Here is a 20,412-nt window from a genome sequence, read left to right on the forward strand (position 1 = left end):
GGCTTACAGTTCTGGTTTAATAAGTGCCAAAATATGCAAATAGTTTGTTATATGGCGAAGATCAAGCAACTAAGAAAATAAGGAAATCCATCTCCAGGCAAAGTTCCAGCTCATAAAGTACCTGCGATTATTTTGTCAGAGGTGCAAGCTCAAAATCAATTTCAAACTCCAATATTATCAGAGAGCAGCCACAGATTGGTTGGAGATAATTACAAATGTTTCCAACAGCAGGTCAAACTACACTATCAATCCTGTTGAGAAGAATGGAATTGTATGTCACAACTCCATGGAGAAGGTGGAGGTGCTGAACAGACAACTGTCTGGTCCTAAATGTTTCATCCAAGAATGGCAATCCAACTAAACAAATTAAAATCAGACACACTGCTAGCTATAGATTTCAACCCTTTATCTTCATCATAAAGGCTGCCGACTTTCAATTTTGTAACATCATATACTTCTTCCCTTACCTCAGCCTAGGTGTGACTGAAACCCTCATTAATACCATTGCCAGCTCTAGACTCTATTACCCTCAATGTTCTCCTGGTTGGCCTCTGATCTTCCACCGTCCATAAGTTTCAGTTCATCCAGATTCTGCTGCTTGCATCCTATCCCACACCAAGTACCATCAGGCCCAGATTCACTCATTCCATACTGGCTCCCAGTACCCTTAACGTCTCAAATTTAAAATGATCATCGTTGTGTTCAAATCCCTCCATGGACTCACTTTTCCATCTCTCCATAATCTACTTCAGCTCTAGAACCCATCAACCCTCCCCCCCTCCTCACCAAAACCCATGTATCTGTGTTTCTCTGATAATGGGCTCGTTCATCCACAAGTCCCTTCACCCCACTAATGGTAGCTGTGCGTTCAGCCACATGGTCTACCTCACTGGAAATCCCTCCACCCCTCTCTTCCTTTAAACCCACCTCTTTGACCAGGTTTTTGTTCACCCCTCTAATTTTGTTTTTGAGCTTAGGATTGTATTTTTGCCTCAGAACAATGTTTCCAAGTTATACAAGAGGTTATAATACCCTATCCCTATTGTACAGCTGGATCCTTGTGGTATGTTTGGTGAGCTCTTGAATTAGATGGATTGATTCTTCAGAGAAGGCAAACGTTTTATTATGGGAAATTACTGCTATATCATACTATACGGGGGCATGGGGAAGCAAATTCAACTCTATTCTGTTTCTTTATGTTAATCAATGGCCTGACAGGATGTCATGTATAACCAAGTGGTTAATTGCCTAGCTAAAAGACACATAGTAACCAAGGGCGGAATTTTACGCCCCACCACCCCCCAGAGTGGGAAGGTGGCGGGGAGGAGCGTAAAATGGAGCGGGAGGCTCAGGGGGCCCTTCCCGACCCGCTCCCACCTCTGCTGCCACTTTATGCAGGGCGGCAGCGGCAATAAACAGCCCGCCTGCCCCAGACCAATCAAGGCCCTTAAGTGGCCACTTAACAGTCACTTAAGGGCCTCCGCCCACCACCACAGGGATTTTACCCTTGGCAAGCAGGCAGCCCAGGCCCGAGAAAAGCTGCTTGACAAAAGCAGGCAGCTTTCTGATGGCTTGTGCCCGACAGAAGGCCGCCCCCACTGCCCCAACCACCCCAACACCCAATACGCCTCCCAATCGACCACTCTTGCCTCGCTGGGGCCCAACCGATCACCCCCGACAAGGCAATAAAAACTTACCTGCATTGCGGGCCCCCCAACAACATCTTCTTCAAGCTGGGCTGCAGTCCCAGCAGTGGCGACCGCTCCTGGTGGCGCTGCTGGGACTAAGAGCTGCTGGCCCGCTGATTGGCCCGCAGCTCCACTGGGTGGGACTTCCTGCCTCAAGTGGGTGGAAGTCCCACCTCAGAATAGTTAAAGGCCGGGGAACTGCAGAATACGAGTTGGATCCCCAGGTCAGGCGGAAGCGGGTTTGCCACCGACTTTTCAGTTGGTGGACGACTCCTGTCCACACAGGGAAAAATCCTGGCCCAAATCAATGTAGGAAAACAAAAACACAATTGGCCAGTGGACAGAAAATGTCAGATTTCGCTTTTAAGATGGCAAAGCCCATAATACTTGTCAAGAACCCTGACCATACTGACGTCTATCCCTCTCTTCTATAATCGTGCAAGATTTTTTTAGGATAAAGAAAATGCTATTATACCCAACAGGTCCATTTCTGATAAAGGTATCAAGTGCTATTCAGTTGCCTAAAATCAAAGTTATAATGAAGCAAAAATGGTTGGAAAAAATGGTAGAAAAGCTAGAATTCTCTAAAATGTGCTTCTCATCTGTCAAAAATAGTCAATGCTTTATAAAGCCTAGCCTGTTTAATGATAGAATACTTGGAACAACTGCTTTCCCAGTTGCAGCGAAAACAAATCTGATCCTATACTCTGCACAGCTGGAATACCAGTAGACCGGTTGAAGATGTCTTACTCAGTGCCAGACCTATACTTCACAAGATTATGAAGCTATGGCTGGAGTGTCAACACTTACAAAATCATGACTAGAGAAACAGCACAATGAAGAGTGACAGAATTCAGTTTTAAGCTCAGGCCTCTGCAGTTGCACTTCAACCCAGGTATCAATCCATTAAAAATGTTTGCACACAATAACAATAGTGAAGCTTCGCACACTATTTCTCTTTGCATGTAAAGATTTATATATAAAGCAGATCATCACTGGTTACATCAGAGCTACTGCAAACCACAGAAAGGCTGTACATCTTGTCCATAGATGCAACAGCATAAGTTTTATATCAACCAACAGGGTCAGTTTAACGAGACACTCTTATACTTGCCTCTGGCTGCACCCTATTATGCAATTTGGAAGAATTCCACTTGGAATACTAGTTACTGCATTTGATTACTTAATTATCAGCACACTGATATTCCAATCATAGTCAAAATTTAGAAATCACATACACCAGTTTTTATGCAGTACACTAAATTTTTTAAAGCATTGTTTTGGTTTGAGGCAATCATGGAACTTCTTTAGAATTGAAAGCGGAAAACATGGAAATGCTATTTACTGAAAAAATAAACTCACTTATGAGATCAAATGGAAACATTACTTCAAGTAAGCCTAATAGTTATGATTTTACACATTCCAAAATCTAAAGGAAATATTTGCCACTCTACACAATCCAGCTGTTCTCTACGATAGACCTAATGTAACTGCATTGCAAAAGAAAACTTTAACGGATGTTTCATTTTATACTTGAAGGAACAGCACTCCATAGAGACCTTAAAATAAGAAAGGGGCCTGATAAGAAGACAGGGATCAGAACATTAGATTTAGATTTAGAGATACAGCGCTGAAACAGGCCCTTCGGCCCACCGAGTCTGTGCCGACCATCAACCACCCATTTATACTAATCCAACACTAATCCCATATTCCTACCACATCCCCACCTGTCCCTATATTTCCCTACCACCTACCTATACTAGGGGCAATTTATAATGGCCAATTTACCTATCAACCTGCAAGTCTTTTGGCATGTGGGAGGAAACCGGAGCACCCGGAGGAAACCCACGCAGACACAGGGAGAACTTGCAAACTCCACACAGGCAGTACCCAGAATTGAACCCGGGTCGCTGGAGCTGTGAGGCGGCGGTGCTAACCACTGCGCCACTGTGCCGCCCTTTTTCCATCTTAACCTTTCCTGCAAATCTTGCATAATTTTATAGACATGCACACATGATCTTAAAATAGCAATGTCATACAGTCCATAGTTGTTTGAGATAGCTGGCTGCAACATAAGATTGAATTCATTTTATTGTTTTATTGCACCATCCTGTGTCTGGCCACTTTCTTTCCTAAATTTGCTTTAATGGTGCTCTATTTGTTTGCAACCCATATACCATTTATTTCTATTTTATTCTACTTGTAATTACCTGGTCAAACACCTTATTTATACATAGCAGAATACTAAATCCCCAATCCAACTGAGTTGGAGCTATGGGAACATATGGCAGAAAATAAAGCAAGCAATTGTGCACTATTTTCAGGACAAGAGTGCGATACAAAGTTTGGATGGGCATCATGACTGATACAATTAGTATTGTATGTTGTAATGAGAAGCTTTTTTATGTTGTCTGATGCAACATAAAATGAGATGCATGGAGTTCAGGTAGTTGGAAGATCACAAACAGGTTTATTAACAGATAACAAGTATATACAGTGAAGAGCTATCTATTTACAGGACTTGCTGTTAGTGCAGAGCTATCTATATACAGGACTTGCCTCTTGGTGTGACAGTTACAGAGTGAGATGGGCATGTAGTCACATGACTGCATCCTGGTACTTGGCTCATTAGCATATTAAGATCTTAAAGGGACATCATTCTTAAAGGCAATCACACAACATATGTATGTGTAGATTAAAGATCAAGCACAGAGAAAGACCCCAGATCAGAAAAGATTTGAAAAGGTTATACATATAGCATTGTGCTTTCTCACATGAAAACACAAATACGCTATAATTTTCCTGTCACACCACTTCTAAACAGGCAATACAATCAGAATCTCTAAAAATTGCATTAGCAATCACAGTTAAAAGTGACTGGATTATTTTACAGCAACTGCATTTCAAAGTGTTTTGTCTGGAGCATTTCTCTGAGGAGCGCTACCTCATATTGGAGTTAAATGGTGTTATTGTCAATTTACTAGCTGGCAAACAAAGTGACAGCAGCGCTTTACTGCATCATGAAATGGTATATTCCATACTATTTTTTGTGCCTTTCCAAACATGTGCCAGAAAATCTCTACTTTATAGTTTTGCTAAAATAATGATTAACCTAAATGTGTAAACATCCAGATTCTCCATGTTGGTGGATGGAGCAATGTTTCTGCTTCTTACAGATGACCTGCCATCCTCCTAATAGCCAGAAAATCTAGGTAGTAAATATGCACAAGGATCCATTTGGATATCACATAAATCTTGTGGCGAAAAAAATCTCCAACTAGAAATCTGCATCTCATTTAAATACGTCAAACCTCAAATAACTGAAGGATGCCATCAAATTTTAAATTCAGGCAACCTTCATGATGGTGGTGATGGCACACCCTCATTCAATTGGAGGCATTTTTGTTTGATAAGAGGGAAGCGGGGAATTTCCACTACTGTGCTGGCGGGCCCCAGGAACACAGAAGTGGAATTTTAACTCCCCCAGAGGTCACGCATTGTTTATACTTCACCCTTGATGAAAACAGTATTTAGCCATTCAACCTACAGCAGTGTAAATCAGCACTACCATATTTATAGCACTGCTACAAAACAGTCTGCAAACTCTATGGTCAATCGTTATCTTTATTACTTTAAAAAAAGTCAGTTTTGCCATACTAGAAACTGTGGCAGATTAAAACAAGCATTTTCCCCCACATTAACTGTTGAACAGTATGTCAAATTAAGTCAATTACATACCTTTTCACTAAACAAGTTAATTTCTTTTTTAAAAAAAGGAATATAACTGGCTTATGTGATCAGCATACTGATAATTAAGTAATCAAATGCAGTAACTAGTATTCCAAGTGGAGTAATTCCAAATTGCATAATAGGGTGCAGCCAGAGGCAAGTATAAGTGTCTCATTAAACTGACCTTGTTGGTTGATATAAAACTTATGCATAGCATGTTCCAAACACATAGCATACCTATTTCTTAATAAAAAAATAATTGTGTTCCTAGAGTATCCAACCAACGAAACAGGACCACAGAGAGGTTATCTCAGGTAAATACTGGGATACAGAACTTTGTTTTTTTAATATAGTGATGCAGAAATAAATTGCTGCATCTACAGACACGATGAGTATATCTGGAATTGGGGACTGCAAGGAAACCAAAGGTGCTAGGATGAAATTTCCACTAGAGAAACTTTCAGTTACCACTATTTTGACTTATAGATTGGGACAATTTTCCAAACCTTCAAAACCAAAGTCTCAATTAATGAGAAAGCTCACTGCTTTCTGATCGCGTCGTTGGCACCAGCTAGACCTCATTGTCACAAGGCGAGCTGCCTTAAACAGTGTTCAAATCACACGCAGCTTCCACAGTGCAGACTGCGACACCGACCACTCCCTGGTGTGCAGCAAGGTTAGACTCAGACCAAAGAAGTTGCATCATTCCAAGCAGAAGGGCCACCCGCGCATCAACACGAGCAGAATTTCTCACCCACAGCTGTTACAAAAATTTCTAAATTCACTTGTAACAGCCCTTCAAAACACTCCCACAGGGGATGCTGAGACCAAGTGGGCCCACATCAGAGACGCCATCTATGAGTCAGCTTTGACCACCTACGGCAAAAGTGCGAAGAGAAATGCAGACTGGTTTCAATCTCATAATGAAGAGCTGGAACCTGTCATAGCCGCTAAGCGCATTGCACTGTTGAACTACAAGAAAGCCCCCAGTGATTTAACATCCGCAGCACTTAAAGCAGCCAGAAGCACTGCACAAAGAACAGCCAGGCGCTGCACAAACGACTACTGGCAACACCTATGCAGTCATATTCAGCTGGCCTCAGACACCGGAAACATCAGAGGAATGTATGATGGCATGAAGAGAGCTCTTGGGCCAACCATCAAGAAGATCGCCCCCCTCAAATCTAAATCAGGGGACATAATCACTGACCAACACAAACAAATGGACCGCTGGGTTGAGCACTACCTAGAACTGTACTCCAGGGAGAATGCTGTCACTGAGACTGCCCTCAATGCAGCCCAGCCTCTACCAGTCATGGATGAGCTGGACATACAGCCAACCAAATCAGAACTCAGTGATGCCATTGATTCTCTAGCCAGTGGAAAAGCCCCTGGGAAGGACAGCATTACCCCTGAAATAATCAAGAGTGCCAAGCCTGCTATACTCTCAGCACTACATGAACTGCTATGCCTGTGCTGGGACGAGGGAGCAGTACCCCAGGACATGCGCGATGCCAATATCATCACCCTCTATAAAAACAAAGGTGACCACGGTGACTGCAACAACTACCGTGGAATCTCCCTGCTCAGCATAGTGAGGAAAGTCTTTGCTCGAGTCGCTCTGAACAGGCTCCAGAAGCTGGCCGAGCGCGTCTACCCTGAGGCACAGTGTGGCTTTCGTGCAGAGAGATCGACCGTTGACATGCCGTTCTCCCTTCGTCAGATACAGGAGAAATGCCGTGAACAACAGATGCCCCTCTACATTGCTTTCATTGATCTCACCAAAGCCTTTGATCTCGTCAGCAGACGTGGTCTCTTCAGACTACTAGAAAAGATTGGATGCCCACCAAAGCTACTAAGTATCATCACCTCATTCCATGACAATATGAAAGGCACAATTCAACATGGTGGCTCCTCCTCAGAGCCCTTTCCTATCCTGAGGGGCGGCACAGTGGCGCAGTGGTTAGCACCGCAGCCTCACAGCTCCAGGGACCCGGGTTCGATTCCGGGTACTGCCTGTGTGGAGTTTGCAAGTTCTCCCTGTGTCTGCGTGGGTTTTCTCCGGGTGCTCCGGTTTCCTCCCACAAGCCAAAAGACTTGCAGGTTGATAGGTAAATTGGCCATTATAAATTGTCACTAGTATAGGTAGGTGGTAGGGAAATATAGGGACAGGTTGGGATGTTTGTTGGGAATATGGGATTAGTGTAGGATTAGTATAAAATGGGTGGTTGATGGTCGGCACAGACTCGGTGGGCCGAAGGGCCTGTTTCAGTGCTGTATCTCTAATCTAATCTAAAAAAACAGGGCTGTGTTCTCGCACCCACACTTTTTGGGATTTTCTTCTCCCTGCTGCTTTCACATGCGTTCAAGCCCTCTGAAGAAGGAATTTTCCTCCACACATGATCAGGGGGCAGGTTGTTCAACCTTGCCCGTCTAAGAGCGAAGTCCAAAGTACGGAAAGTCCTCATCAGGGAACTCCTCTTTGTTGACGATGCTGCTTTAACATCTCACACTGAAGAGTGCCTGCAGAGTCTCATCGACAGGTTTGCGGCTGCCTGCAATGAATTTGGCCTAACCATCAGCCTCAAGAAAACAAACATCATGGGGCAGGATGTCAGAAATGCTCCATCCATCAATATTGGCGACCACGCTCTGGAAGTGGTTCAAGAGTTCACCTACCTAGGCTCAACCATCACCAGTAACCTGTCTCTAGATGCAGAAATCAACAAGCGCATGGGAAAGGCGTCCGCTGCTATGTCCAGACTGGCCAAGAGAGTGTGGGAAAATGGCGCACTGACACGGAACACAAAAGTCCGAGTGTATCAGGCCTGTGTCCTCAGTACCTTGCTCTATGGCAGCGAGGCCTGGACAACGTATGTCAGCCAAGAGCGACGTCTCAATTCATTCCATCTTCGCTGCCTCCGGAGAATACTTGGCATCAGGTGGCAGGACCGTATCTCTAACACAGAAGTCCTCGAGGCGGCCAACATCCCCAGCTTGTACACACTACTGAGTCAGCGGCGCTTGAGATGGCTTGGCCATGTGAGCCGCATGGAAGATGGCAGGATCCCCAAAGACACATTGTACAGCAAGCTCGCCACTGGTATCAGACCCACCGGCCGTCCATGTCTCCGCTATAAAGACGTCTGCAAACGCGACATGAAATCCTGTGACATTGATCACAAGTCGTGGGAGTCAGTTGCCAGCGTTCACCAGAGCTGGCGGGCAGCCATAAAGACGGGGCTAAAATGTGGCGAGTCGAAGAGACTTAGTAGTTGGCAGGAAAAAAGACAGAGGCGCAAGGGGAGAGCCAACTGTGCAACAGCCCCGACAAACAAATTTCTCTGCAGCACCTGTGGAAAAGCCTGTCACTCTAGAATTGGCCTTTATAGCCACTCCAGGCGCTGCTTCACAAACCACTGACCACCTCCAGGCGCGTATCCATTGTCTCTCGAGATAAGGAGGCCCAAAAGAAAAAGATGCAGAAAAAATTGCTGCATCTACATACACGATGAGTATATCTGGGTTTGGGGACTGCAAGGAAACCAAAGGTGCTAGGATGAAATTTCCACTGGAGAAACTTTCAGTTACCACTATTTTGACTTATAGATTGGGACAATTTTCCAAACCTTCAAAACCAAAGTCTCAATTAATGAGAAAGCTCACTGCTTTACATGAAAATCTGGGGGGAAAAGAGTGTGCCCAATAAGCAAGCATCCAAGAAAAAAACAGCTTTTCTTTATATCGCAACTTAATCATGTCTCTCACATGCAATCAAATGGTTTGCAAATGCAGTCAATGCTAATAATTAGGCAAATCCAGCAGCAATTTTTCACACAGCACTGTCTTACAAACTGCACTAAGTAGGCAATCAGTTAATTGATTTAAACTCATCCATCATCTGCCCAGTATGAAAGAGAGAGTCAGAACTAGAAACATTTACATATAAAAATCTAAAAATGAAATTATACAATAATTAAACCAAGTACATTTCTCATATTCTGCAATTATACCTTATCCATTTTGCTTAAAAATACAACCACATTAAAAAAGTATGATTGCATGATTTTAAAAATAGCTTCATGGTAGTAGGGAAGGTGAGACTAATATTCTACTTGGGTGGCAAACAAATTACTACCACCAATTGCGTAAAATCTATGTTATGCTACCGTTGAGAATGGGTTGAAAAGCTCTTTATATGGATCCTAAAACATGCATAAATTGTTTCATTTATTGCCCGAATATTTTCTTTGGATGAAAAAGAATTTAAAAATAGATATTTAGATACAAGGCATTTAACTCTTTCTAATCAGCAGACAAGTCACTGCAGTTTTATGTTTCCTCACTAATCCTACCTGAACACAGTATTTGGTTTTGATACCAGTATACGATAGTTACTTCACTACCTATCTTTGGGTCATCAGCAAATTTAACAACCATACCTTCGGTCCCTTCACCTAAGTCATTTATATGAATTGTAAAATGTTGAGCCCCAGCACAGATCCCTGTGGCATACCACTTGTTACATCATGCCAACCAGAAAATGACCCATTTATGCCTACTCTCTGTTTCCTGTTAGATGGCCAATCTTCTATCCGTGCCAATGTTACCCCCTATATCATGAGCTTTTATTTTCTGCAATAACCTTTGATGTGGCATCTTATCAAATGCCTTCTGGAAATCTAAGTACCACACAGCCACCCCTTTATTCACAGCACATGTAACTCCCCCAAAGACCTCCAATAGATTGGTTAAACATGATTTCCCTGTCACAAAAACATGTTGACTCTGCCTGATTATCTTTAATATTTCTAAATGCCCTGCTATAATGTCTTTAATAATAGCTTCTAACATTTTCCCTAAGACAGATGTTAAGTTAACTTGCCTGTAGTTTCCTGCTTTCTGTCTCCCTCCCTTTTTGAATAAAGAAGTTACATTTGCTATTTTCCAATAACAGAACCTTCCCCGAATCTAGGGAATTTTGGAAAATTTAAACTAACACATCAACTATCTCACTAGCCACTTCTTTTAAGATCCTAGGATGAAGTCCATCAGGACCTGGGGACTTGTCAGCCCACAGCTCCAACAATTTGTTCAGTACCACTTCCCAGGTGATTGTAATTTTCTTGAGTTCCTCCCTCCCTCCCATTTCCTGACTTACAGCTAATACTGGGATGTCACTTGTATCCTCAATAATGAAGACCAATGCAAAATATCTGTTCAATTCATCTGCCATCTCCTTATTACCCATTATTAATTCCCTAGACTCACTTTCTATAGCACCAATGCTCACTTTATTAACTTTTCTTTTTTAAATATCGATAGAAACTCTTACTATCTGTCTTTATATTTCTAGCTAGCTTTCTCTCGTACTCTAATTTTACTTTCCTTATCAATTTTTTAGTCATTCTTTGCTGTTTTTTATATTCTGTCCAATCTTCTGACCTGCCTCCCATCTCTGCACAATTATAGGCTTTTTCTTTAAGTTTGAACTGTTTTAGTTAACCATGGATGGCGGGTCCCACCCTTGGAATTTTTCTTTCTCATCGAAATGTATCTATTCTGTGTATTCTGAAATAACCCCTTAAATGTCTGCCACCGCATCTTTTTTGACCTATCCCTTAACCTGATTTGCCAGTTCATTTTAGCTTTCATGCCCTCATAATTGCCCTTATTTAAGTTTAAAATACTAGTCTTGGACCCTTTGCTGGCTTCTGGTTAACCACCTTAATCCTTTGTTAGCTCCTAGATCTACCACTTCTCCTCTTCTAGTTGCCAAACTGAACTTCTTCCCCTGCTCATCATTCGTGGTCTTCATTCCACTGCTGATTCCTTGCCTTTCGATTTTGTACTGAATGCTTTCTCACTATTCTGTACCAATCCGAAAACAGTTTGCTGTTAGACTTAAATCTCTGCCACAGCTTGTGCCATTTAAGGTTTTCCCACGTCCATTTCCAGGTTAGTCTTCACTGCTACTTCAGACACAAGCCTCCTTCTCTCATCTTTTCGTGTTCAGCCATTCCTCAGCCATGCTCTTCTCCCTCATCATCCTTTCACCTGCTTGGCAGCATACCTCCTTCAATCCTTCTTCCCATCTAATACTACTTCCAGCCTACCTTCTCTCTGATGCTGCATACTCACCTTACACAAGTCATAATTTTAGGGATAAAAGTTCCCTTACCAGCCCTTATTCAGTAGTTTCAGGCCAAATGTTCCTTTAGTTATGGCTTCTGAATTGGCTAATACTTCCTCCCTTGAATCTCTTCCCTTTGTCTTTCACCAAGCTTTTTTCATTTGCTGGGTGGATATGAGAAAATAATTCACTAATGGATTGTTGGGGATTTAGTGAAGAAAAAAAAATAGGTACTTACCTGTTCCCACCTGCTGTTCAGTGACTCATTAAGCACATTCTTCAAATGAGCTACTGGGAAAAATCCCAGCATATCATTCACTATTAATGCTTGCCAAACTGACATAGGAGCATTCCAAGGAACATGAGCATCTTCATTGAGGATGGGCAGCTGAAATATTTTGGCTGTAATGTATCAAACTTTACAACTGGTATCTACTCACACTGCAATAGAAACTCTTTGGGAATGTTTATAGTTATCGCCAGGGAAGATGGGACACAATCGGCTGAAAGGCCTAGTTCTGTGTCGTAAATTTTCTATGGCCGGGATTTTATCTTAGCGATGGGGATCTCAACCACCGGCAAAAACACCAGTGATAGCCCCCCCCCCATCGCCTCCTCTGGGGAAGGCCCGCTGAATCAAGTGCCAATTAGACACTTAAATCAACAGTGGCGGGCCTGCCCCAGGATCAAGCACCCCTGCGGCAGAAGTCCCGGCTGCTAAGAACTGCCAGCCAATCAGAGGCCAGAGGCAGTGGCTGCTGCCAGCACTGGACTCACCTGTGGCCTTGGAACCAGGCCACAGGTAAGTCATAGTGGGAGGAGTTTTGTAAAATCATAGAATCATAGAAATTTACTGCTCGGAAGGAGGACGTTCAGCCCATCGTAGCCGTGCTAGCCGACAAGTATCCATTCAACCTAATTCCTCTCTAGCTCATATGTAGCCTTGGAGGATATGACACTTCAAGTGTATATCCAAGTCCTTTTAAATGTTATGAGGGTTTTCGCCTCTACCAACATTTCAGGCAGTGAGTTCCATATTCCCACCACCCTCTGGATTAAAAACATTCCCCTTGAATCCCCTCTAAACATCCTACATCTTATCCTAAATCTATGCTCCCTGGTTCTGGATCCCTCAACCAAGGGGAATAGGGCCTTACTATCCACTCTATCTAGACCCCTCATAATTTATACACTTCAATTAGGACTTCCTTCAGCCTCCTCTGTTCCAAAGAAAATAACCCTAGCCTATCCAATCTTTCCGCATAACTAGAATTCTTCAGTCTAGGCAACATCCTTGTAACTTTCCTCTGTACCTTCTCTAAATGCAATCACATCTTTCCTATATTGCGGTGGCCAGAACTGCACACAGTACTCCAGCTGTGGCTCAACTAGTGTTTTATACAGTTCCAGCATAACCTCCCAGCTCTTATATTCTATGTCTTGGCTAATAAAGTATCCATTTTTGACCACCTCATCTACCTGTCCAGCCACCTTCAGGGATCTGTGGCCATGCACTCCAACGTCCCTCTGTTCCTCAACACCTCTCAGTATCCTACCATTTATTGTGTATTCCGTTGCCTTGTTAGCGTTTCCAAAATGCATCAACTCACACTTCTCCGCACTGAACTCCATTTGCCACTGTTCTACCCGCCTGACTAATTCATTTCTTTTTCATTATCAACCACACGGCCAATTTTTGTATCATTTGCAAACTTCATAATTATGCCCCCCCACTAGTTTTGCGGGGGGGGGGGGGGGGGCGGTGTAGGGTGTGGTTGGCAGCAAGGGTAGGGGGGTGTCTCTCAGCGGGGCCCTCACCTTCCCAATGCCAGGTCCCTCATTCAGGTACTAAGTGCATTTTAACAAAGGATTCCACCCTCCCCACCCTCCATCCCCTGGAACCGGCAAGCAACCTGCACAGGTTTGCTCGCTGTGCTCCCGCTATGGCAACAGGCCTGCCCACCACTAGGCTAATTCTGGCAGTGTTAATTGCCCAGTTAAGGGCCTCCATTGACAACAGGGAGGCTGTTCACATGCCTCCCAACACTGGACTTAGTTTGGGTGGAGGCGGAAAGGATGCGGGGTCCCCCTCTGTCACTATCCCTCCCATTGAATTGCTCTCCCCACCTCCAAAACTGATGTGGGGAAGAGCATAAAGCTCCCCTCTATGTTTCTATGGGAGCTACTAATTGGGCACTAGAACAGTCTTATTATCTCGAGTCGAAGCAAACAGAAAGTGAACTGAACAAATCATAACTGCTACAATGGGATACGTAGACTAGAAATGCAATTCATGTGACTAAAATATGGCCTCTGGCTTTTACTATCTAAGCTTTACCTCCTGCCAGCATATATTGGTGTTTATCATATTTGGAAGGGATCTGGTAACCCTTCTTAACCATATTGTAAACCTTGGATGATCCAATGGAGAATCGGTTGGTTCCATAAGGTATATGAATATATGCAGTTTGTTCCAGATTCTTTGGATTCAGTGCATCAGGTATTCTTAAGAGCACAGGAAATCACAATGTTAAAGGTTATCCCATAATGCTGTAAAAATCCAGTAGGTTTTTCACCTTGGGGCTGCTTTAATATACACCCATCATGTAGATCAACCAAGATTAGATTAATGTTTAAGTGTTGCTGTGGCATGTTCGTAGGATTAGAGAATTACTCACCCTAGCCTCAGAATTGTGACATATGCAAGGACTAGGACTTGGTCTCACCACTTTCTAACTGCGAGCTCAGTTCTACCTCATTTGCCAAACTTATTAATCTTTACTTTCTCACCACAGATCGAGCAATGAGTAGCTCAGTCCTTACCTCTGGGGTGAGGTATTTACTGATCATCTCTTGTCCTTTATCTTCACGTTTTTCATCTGGCATAACTTCATACTCTGCCTGGAAACAAATAATAAGAAATGATAAATCACGCAAAGCTATTGTGGACAGAAAGTCAGAGATGAGCACAAAATGCCCCATTACCAGGAGTAAATTTTGAACTGTACACAATTGAATATTCTCAAGGCCTTCATTTTTACAGTGTTTCAAAAGTACTATTACATACATCTTAAAATTTCATGTGGCACAGAAGTTATAACAATTTTCATAACTGAGGTGCAATTCCAGATACAGCATGATGTAATATGCTCTGTTCAGAAGAGCTATAAAGACAAATCCAGGACTTTGGCTCTTTATTATGAGAAAGGATCACACAACATGAACTTCGGTTAATTGGAGATAAAGACAAAAAGGAGACATGATCCAATTTATTGATGATGTAAAAATTGGATCATGCAGCAGGTTATTTAACTCAGACCATGTGCATAGAACTTTAAAAAAAAAGCATGACTGGGTAGGAATAATGTTATCAGGAGGAAAACAGAAATCACAGATTTCAGTGACAGTCCTGTTACTACCTATACTTCACTCTGTTATGAGCGCTAAATGCAATCACTAGACATGACCAGTTCGAGTATACTGGTGGGTGTAGTTCCACAGTTCAAGTAGACACGTTATGAAAACTGCATGCATGCATCCACCCATACACTACACCGATATCGACAGCACAGATAATGCAAACAACATCCATCATGTTGTGCAATCCATTCCAGACCAATCTGCCCATGCAGCCTAAAAGGTGTATAAGGTTTATACAGCTGGCCTAAAGTATTAACAAATTTTTCATAAAATCTGATTGCTACAGGAGACAGTAGACAGGACATGCCATATCCATTATATTATGCCAAATGTAACATTGCAAAAAAGAAATATTACTTTATCAGATAATAACAAGAAATGCTGGAAATACTCAGCAGGTCCAGCAGCAGCTGTGGAGACAGAAGCAGAGTTAACGTTTCAGGTCAGTGACCCTTCTTCAGAACTGACAAATATTAGAAACGTGAAAGGTTTTAAGCAAGTAAAGTCGGGGGTGGGGCAAGAGATAACAAAAGAGAAGGTGTTGATAGGACAAGGTCACAGAGAATAACTGACCAGAAAGTCATGGAACAAAGGCAAACGGTATGTTAATGGTGTGCTTAAAGACAAAGCGTTAGTACAGAGAGGGTGTGAACAGACTGTAAAACACAAAGCGCTCCAAGTGCAAACATTAAAAGAATTTTTAAAAAACAGTAACAGTGGGTAGGCACAGTAGAAACAAACTAAACAAACTAAAAAAAATTGAAACAAAATAACCAAATAAAAAAGAAAAAAAGAATAACTAAACATAAAAAGGGGGGCCCCATCATGCTCTGCATTGATGTTCACTGGAACACTGCAGCAATCCCAGGACAGAGACGTGAGCATGAAAACCGGGGGGCTGGGGGGTGGGGGGTGTTGAAATGGCCAGTAACCGGAAGCTCGGGGTCATGCTTACAGACTGAGCGAAGGTATTCCACAAAGCAGCCACCCAGTCTGCGTTTGGTCTCCTCAATGTAGAGGGTCCCACATTGTGAGCAGCGAATACAGTATACTAAATTGAAAGAAATACAAGTAAATCACTGCTTCACCTGAAAGGAGTGTTCGGGGCCTGCGATAGTGAGGAGAGAGGAGGTAAATGGGCAGGTATTACACCCCCTGCAATTGCAAGGGAAGATGCCATGGGAAGGGGACGAGGTGGTGGGGGTAATGGAGGAGTGGACGAGGGTGTCGTGGAGGGAACGATCCCTTCTGAATGCTGACAGGGGAAGGGAGGGGAAGATGAGTTTGGTAGTGGCATCACACTGGATGTGGCGGAAGTGGCAGAGAATGATCCTTTGTCTCTGTCCTGGGATTGCTGCAGTGCTCCAGCGAACATCAACGCAAGCTCGAGGAACAGCATCTCATTTACTGATTAGGCACGCTACAGCCTGCTGGACTGAACATTGAATTCAATAATTTCAGAGCATGATGAGCCCCCCCTTTTTATGTTTCGTTTTTTTTTGGTTATTTTATTTTAGTTGTTTTTATTTATTTATTTAGAGATACAGCACTGAAACAGGCCCTTCGGCCCACCGAGTCTGTGCTGACCATCAACCACCCATTTATACTAATCCTACATTAATCCCATATTCCTATCACATCCCCACCTTCCCTCAATTCCCCTACCACCTACCTATACTAGGGGCAATTTATAATGGCCAATTTACCTATCAACCTGCAAGTCTTTGGCTGTGGGAGGAAACCGGAGCACCAGTTAGTTTGTTTCTACTGTGCCCACCCACTGTTTCTGTTTTTAAAAATTTTTTTTAGTGTTTGTGCTTGGAGTGCTTTGTGCTTTACAGTCAATTCACACCCTCTCTGTACTAACGCTGTGTCTTTCAGCATACCATTAACATACCGTTTGCCTTTGTTCCATGACCTTCTGGTCAGTTATTCTCTGTGACTTTATCCTATCAACACCTTCTCTTTTGTTATCTCTTGCCCCACCCCCGACTTTAATTGCTTAAAACCTGACCTGAAACGTTAACTCTGCTTCTGTCTCCACAGATACTGCCAGACCTGCTGAATATTTCCAGCATTTCTTGTTTTTATTTCAGATGTCCAGCATTTGCAGTATTTTGCTTTTATATTACTTTCTCAGGATGTGCTGTTTATTTTCAGGCATTACTATTACAGTCCTTATTAAAATGTGTGGTCTACACCTTTGGAAATTTACTGTAGCCTTGCAGATAGCTCCCTATAAACTTTAGTTCTTCAGCTTCAGTGAGTGCACAGCGGGTGCTAGATCTGCTTTCTCAATCTTCCTTTCCATTGAACTATGGCCCATTTTCTACTTGTGTAGGAGTTTAATTTCAACCCCTGTATATCTAATGAAGAAGTTCCTGTGTATGAAGAGTAATAATTCAGGATGCCATCAACTGTCTTCCTTGAAATTCAATTCAATACACTTTTAACTTTACTGGGAGACAATAACTGGAGGTATCAGCTTGGTCACCTGATTGTCAAATTAGGCAGGCTGTGTACCCAGCAGCTGACCCACTACCACCAGTTTAAAGGTCCCTGCCATGAGCACAACTTTCAGTTTCAGTGGCTGCAGTGTGAGGAGTGGGGGAAAATTATACAGAGTATATTGGGTGACTGATTCGATATCGCCTGTTTTAAGCCCGCACTGTAAGTTCCATCCTGTATTCCCATTTGCATTTGGAGTTTAAACTGCACTTACTTTAAATACCATTTTGAGCTCTGCTGTATTTAAAGTGATGCAGGCTGTAAGGGATGACAGAGCAATCACCACACCTTGTCAGAGGCATTCAAGAAAAGTCAAAGGCCTGTTCTGATGTAAGACTAGGCATTTAATCAGACCAAGGACTGTAAGCAGGCTAAGTGTTGCAACTTGTGCGATGCGGCAGGCCATCTCTACAAAACCTGCCCCAAACGCTGCCTCAGTTATGCTCAGGCGGCAAGGCCCAAGGAAAAGCCGGGAGAAGGTTCGACGAAGGCGTCCGCTGTTCGAAAGGAGACCAGCAACCTTCTCCGCAGTGAGGAACTTCAACCTGAGAAGGAAGGGGAGGCAGCTGAAACCAGCGACCCAGCACCTACCCAGCGCCTGGAAACCCCTCCTCCACAGACAGAATCAATGGAGGAGGAGGCAGCAGATGGACAAACAGGTCAGTGGCAAGTGGTCCAGAGGAAAACCGCAAAGAAAAAACACCCCAAAGCGCAACAGGCCACCACCCAAACCAGTGGCAAGAGGAGGCTATCTTCTGAATCAGACTGCAACAACTCCTCTTCACTGGACGGGGGAATGCTGGAACGACAGCCTCTTCAAAAGAGGCGGCAGAACTCCGAGATGGATGATAAAGCATCCCAGCCCCCGGGCACTGGAAGCTGTGATGGGCCCGGCGTGCCCCAACCCCAATGCGCTACACGTAACGACGTGGCCAACGCATCTCAGCTCCGGGACACCGGGAGCAAAGACACGTCTGGCGCACCTGAGCTCCGGGAAGCCGGGAGCAGTGATGTTTTCGAGGAGGAACAGATGGAAGCAGCTGAGGACAACCCAATCCTCTCTGCCTACAAGACCCCCCCGAAGTCACCCGAGCGGAACAAACACTGCATGAAAAAGCAGGAGGGGTTTCTGAGCCCAACCAACGTGAAACTGCTTGCGCTCACGATGGGTATGCAGGAACATCCCGAAGGACTGGGACTAGCAAGGACAAATGGTATGGGAAGCAACAAATAACTTTTTAAAAAATGGGTGTAAGGATTGCTTCCATTAATGTGCATAGCATTAAATCTACTACGCGATGTGTTTCAACCTTGGATTACCTTGCCAAGGTCAAAGCTGACCTACTGTTTCTGCAGGAGTGTGGAATACCACACCTCAGCACCTACAGGCAGTGGTCGCGATGGTGGTCCCACGGGCCATCGATCTGGTCGGGGGGTAATGATTGCCGTTCCTCCGGCCTGGGTATTCTGCTGCGGGGAGGTAACTTCACCATCTCCGAAGTTAAGGAGGTGGTGGGCGGTCGCCTCCTCGTAGCAGACGTGATGTACAACAACGCTCCGCTCCGGTTGATCAACGTGTACGCCCCGGGACAACGCAGCGAGCGGCTGACCGTCTTCCAGCAGCTCCCACTGCTGCTGGCGACGTCCAGGCCGGTCATCCTAGGCGGTGACTTCAACTGCATCATCGATGCGGCTGGACGATCCGGCAGTGACGACAGCAAACTGGACGCTACGTCCAGATTCCTAATAGAAACAGTTAAAGATGCCAAACTGCACGACGTCTTCAGCAAACCTGCAGACGGAGCGCAGCGCAGATACACATGGTCAAGATCGGACGGGTCTGCCCGTTCCAGGATTGACTTCCTGTTTGTGTCCCGTGCTGTCACGGTCGGATCCACCGACGTCAAGCCGATGTTCTTCTCCGACCACTGCCTCTTACTGGCCGACTGTCACTTACAGGACGACCAGCGGGTTGGCAGAGGGACGTGGAAGCTCAATGCTACACTGCTGACCCCAGAAAACGTTGAGGAGCTCAAAAGGGATTACAAAGGTTGGAGGACCGTGAAACCCCTCTTTGAGTCTCCAGTTCACTGGTGGGAAGCGATCATGGAGAACATCAAGAGGTTCTTCATCCACAAAGGTGTTCAGAGGGCGAGAGAGAGACAGAGGGAAATGTCCCGACTCCAGAAAATTATGCAAAATCTACTCCGGTTGCAGTCAATGGGGGTCGAGGTCAAAGAGGACCTCCAAGAGGTGAAGAGCCAGCAGGCCTCGCTCTTTGCCAAGGAGGCCTCCAAGATCATCTTCCGGTCCAGAGTCCGTTCCATCGAGCAGGATGAGACGTGCTCGCGTTACTTCTTCCAAAAGGTACACAGAGCGAGCTCTGTTACCAGCAGCCTGAAGGAAGAAGATGGCTCGGTAATGTCTTCGCAGTCCGACATACTAAGGATCAGCAAATCCTTTTATGCTGGGCTGTATGACGCGAACCCCACAGACAGCAGAGCCTCCCAGTCCTTCCTGTCATCTATCACAGAGGTCTTAGATGACAGCAGGAGGGAGAGATTGGACAAGCCGCTAACTCTGGACGACCTGACAAAGGCCGTCGAGTACTTCGAGACGAGTAAAACTCCCGGGAGCGACGGCTTACCGGTCGAGTTGTACTAGGCCCTGTGAGACTGGGTCAGCCCGGACCTGCTGGAAGTATACGAGAGTATGCTCCTGGCCGGCAGCATGTCAGAATCCATCAGGTAAGGCATCATCACCCTCATTTACAAGCAGAAAGGGGAGAGGGCAGAAATCAGAAATTGGCGGCCCATCTCACTGCTTAATGTTGACTACAAGATTCTGTTCAAAGTCATGGCCAGTCGAGTCAAATCTGCTCTGGAGTTGGTGATTCACCCCGATCAGACCTGTACTGTACCCGGCAGGAAGATC

General features: G+C 44.4%; 1 protein-coding gene across 2 annotated transcripts in view; it reads right to left on the reverse strand.

Moving 5' to 3' along the window:
- The window catches only part of LOC137380678 (G protein-coupled receptor kinase 5-like), a 281,511-nt gene that overhangs the window by 90,092 nt on the left and 171,007 nt on the right, over positions 1–20,412 (reverse strand). For both annotated transcript variants that reach the window (XM_068052902.1, XM_068052900.1), the window contains one exon: positions 14,374–14,451. In XM_068052902.1, coding sequence (XP_067909003.1) covers positions 14,374–14,451 — 78 coding nt within the window. The remainder of the gene's footprint in view (positions 1–14,373; positions 14,452–20,412) is intronic.

Source organism: Heterodontus francisci, chromosome 20 (assembly GCF_036365525.1).
Source record: "Heterodontus francisci isolate sHetFra1 chromosome 20, sHetFra1.hap1, whole genome shotgun sequence".
Taxonomy (NCBI): domain Eukaryota; kingdom Metazoa; phylum Chordata; class Chondrichthyes; order Heterodontiformes; family Heterodontidae; genus Heterodontus; species Heterodontus francisci.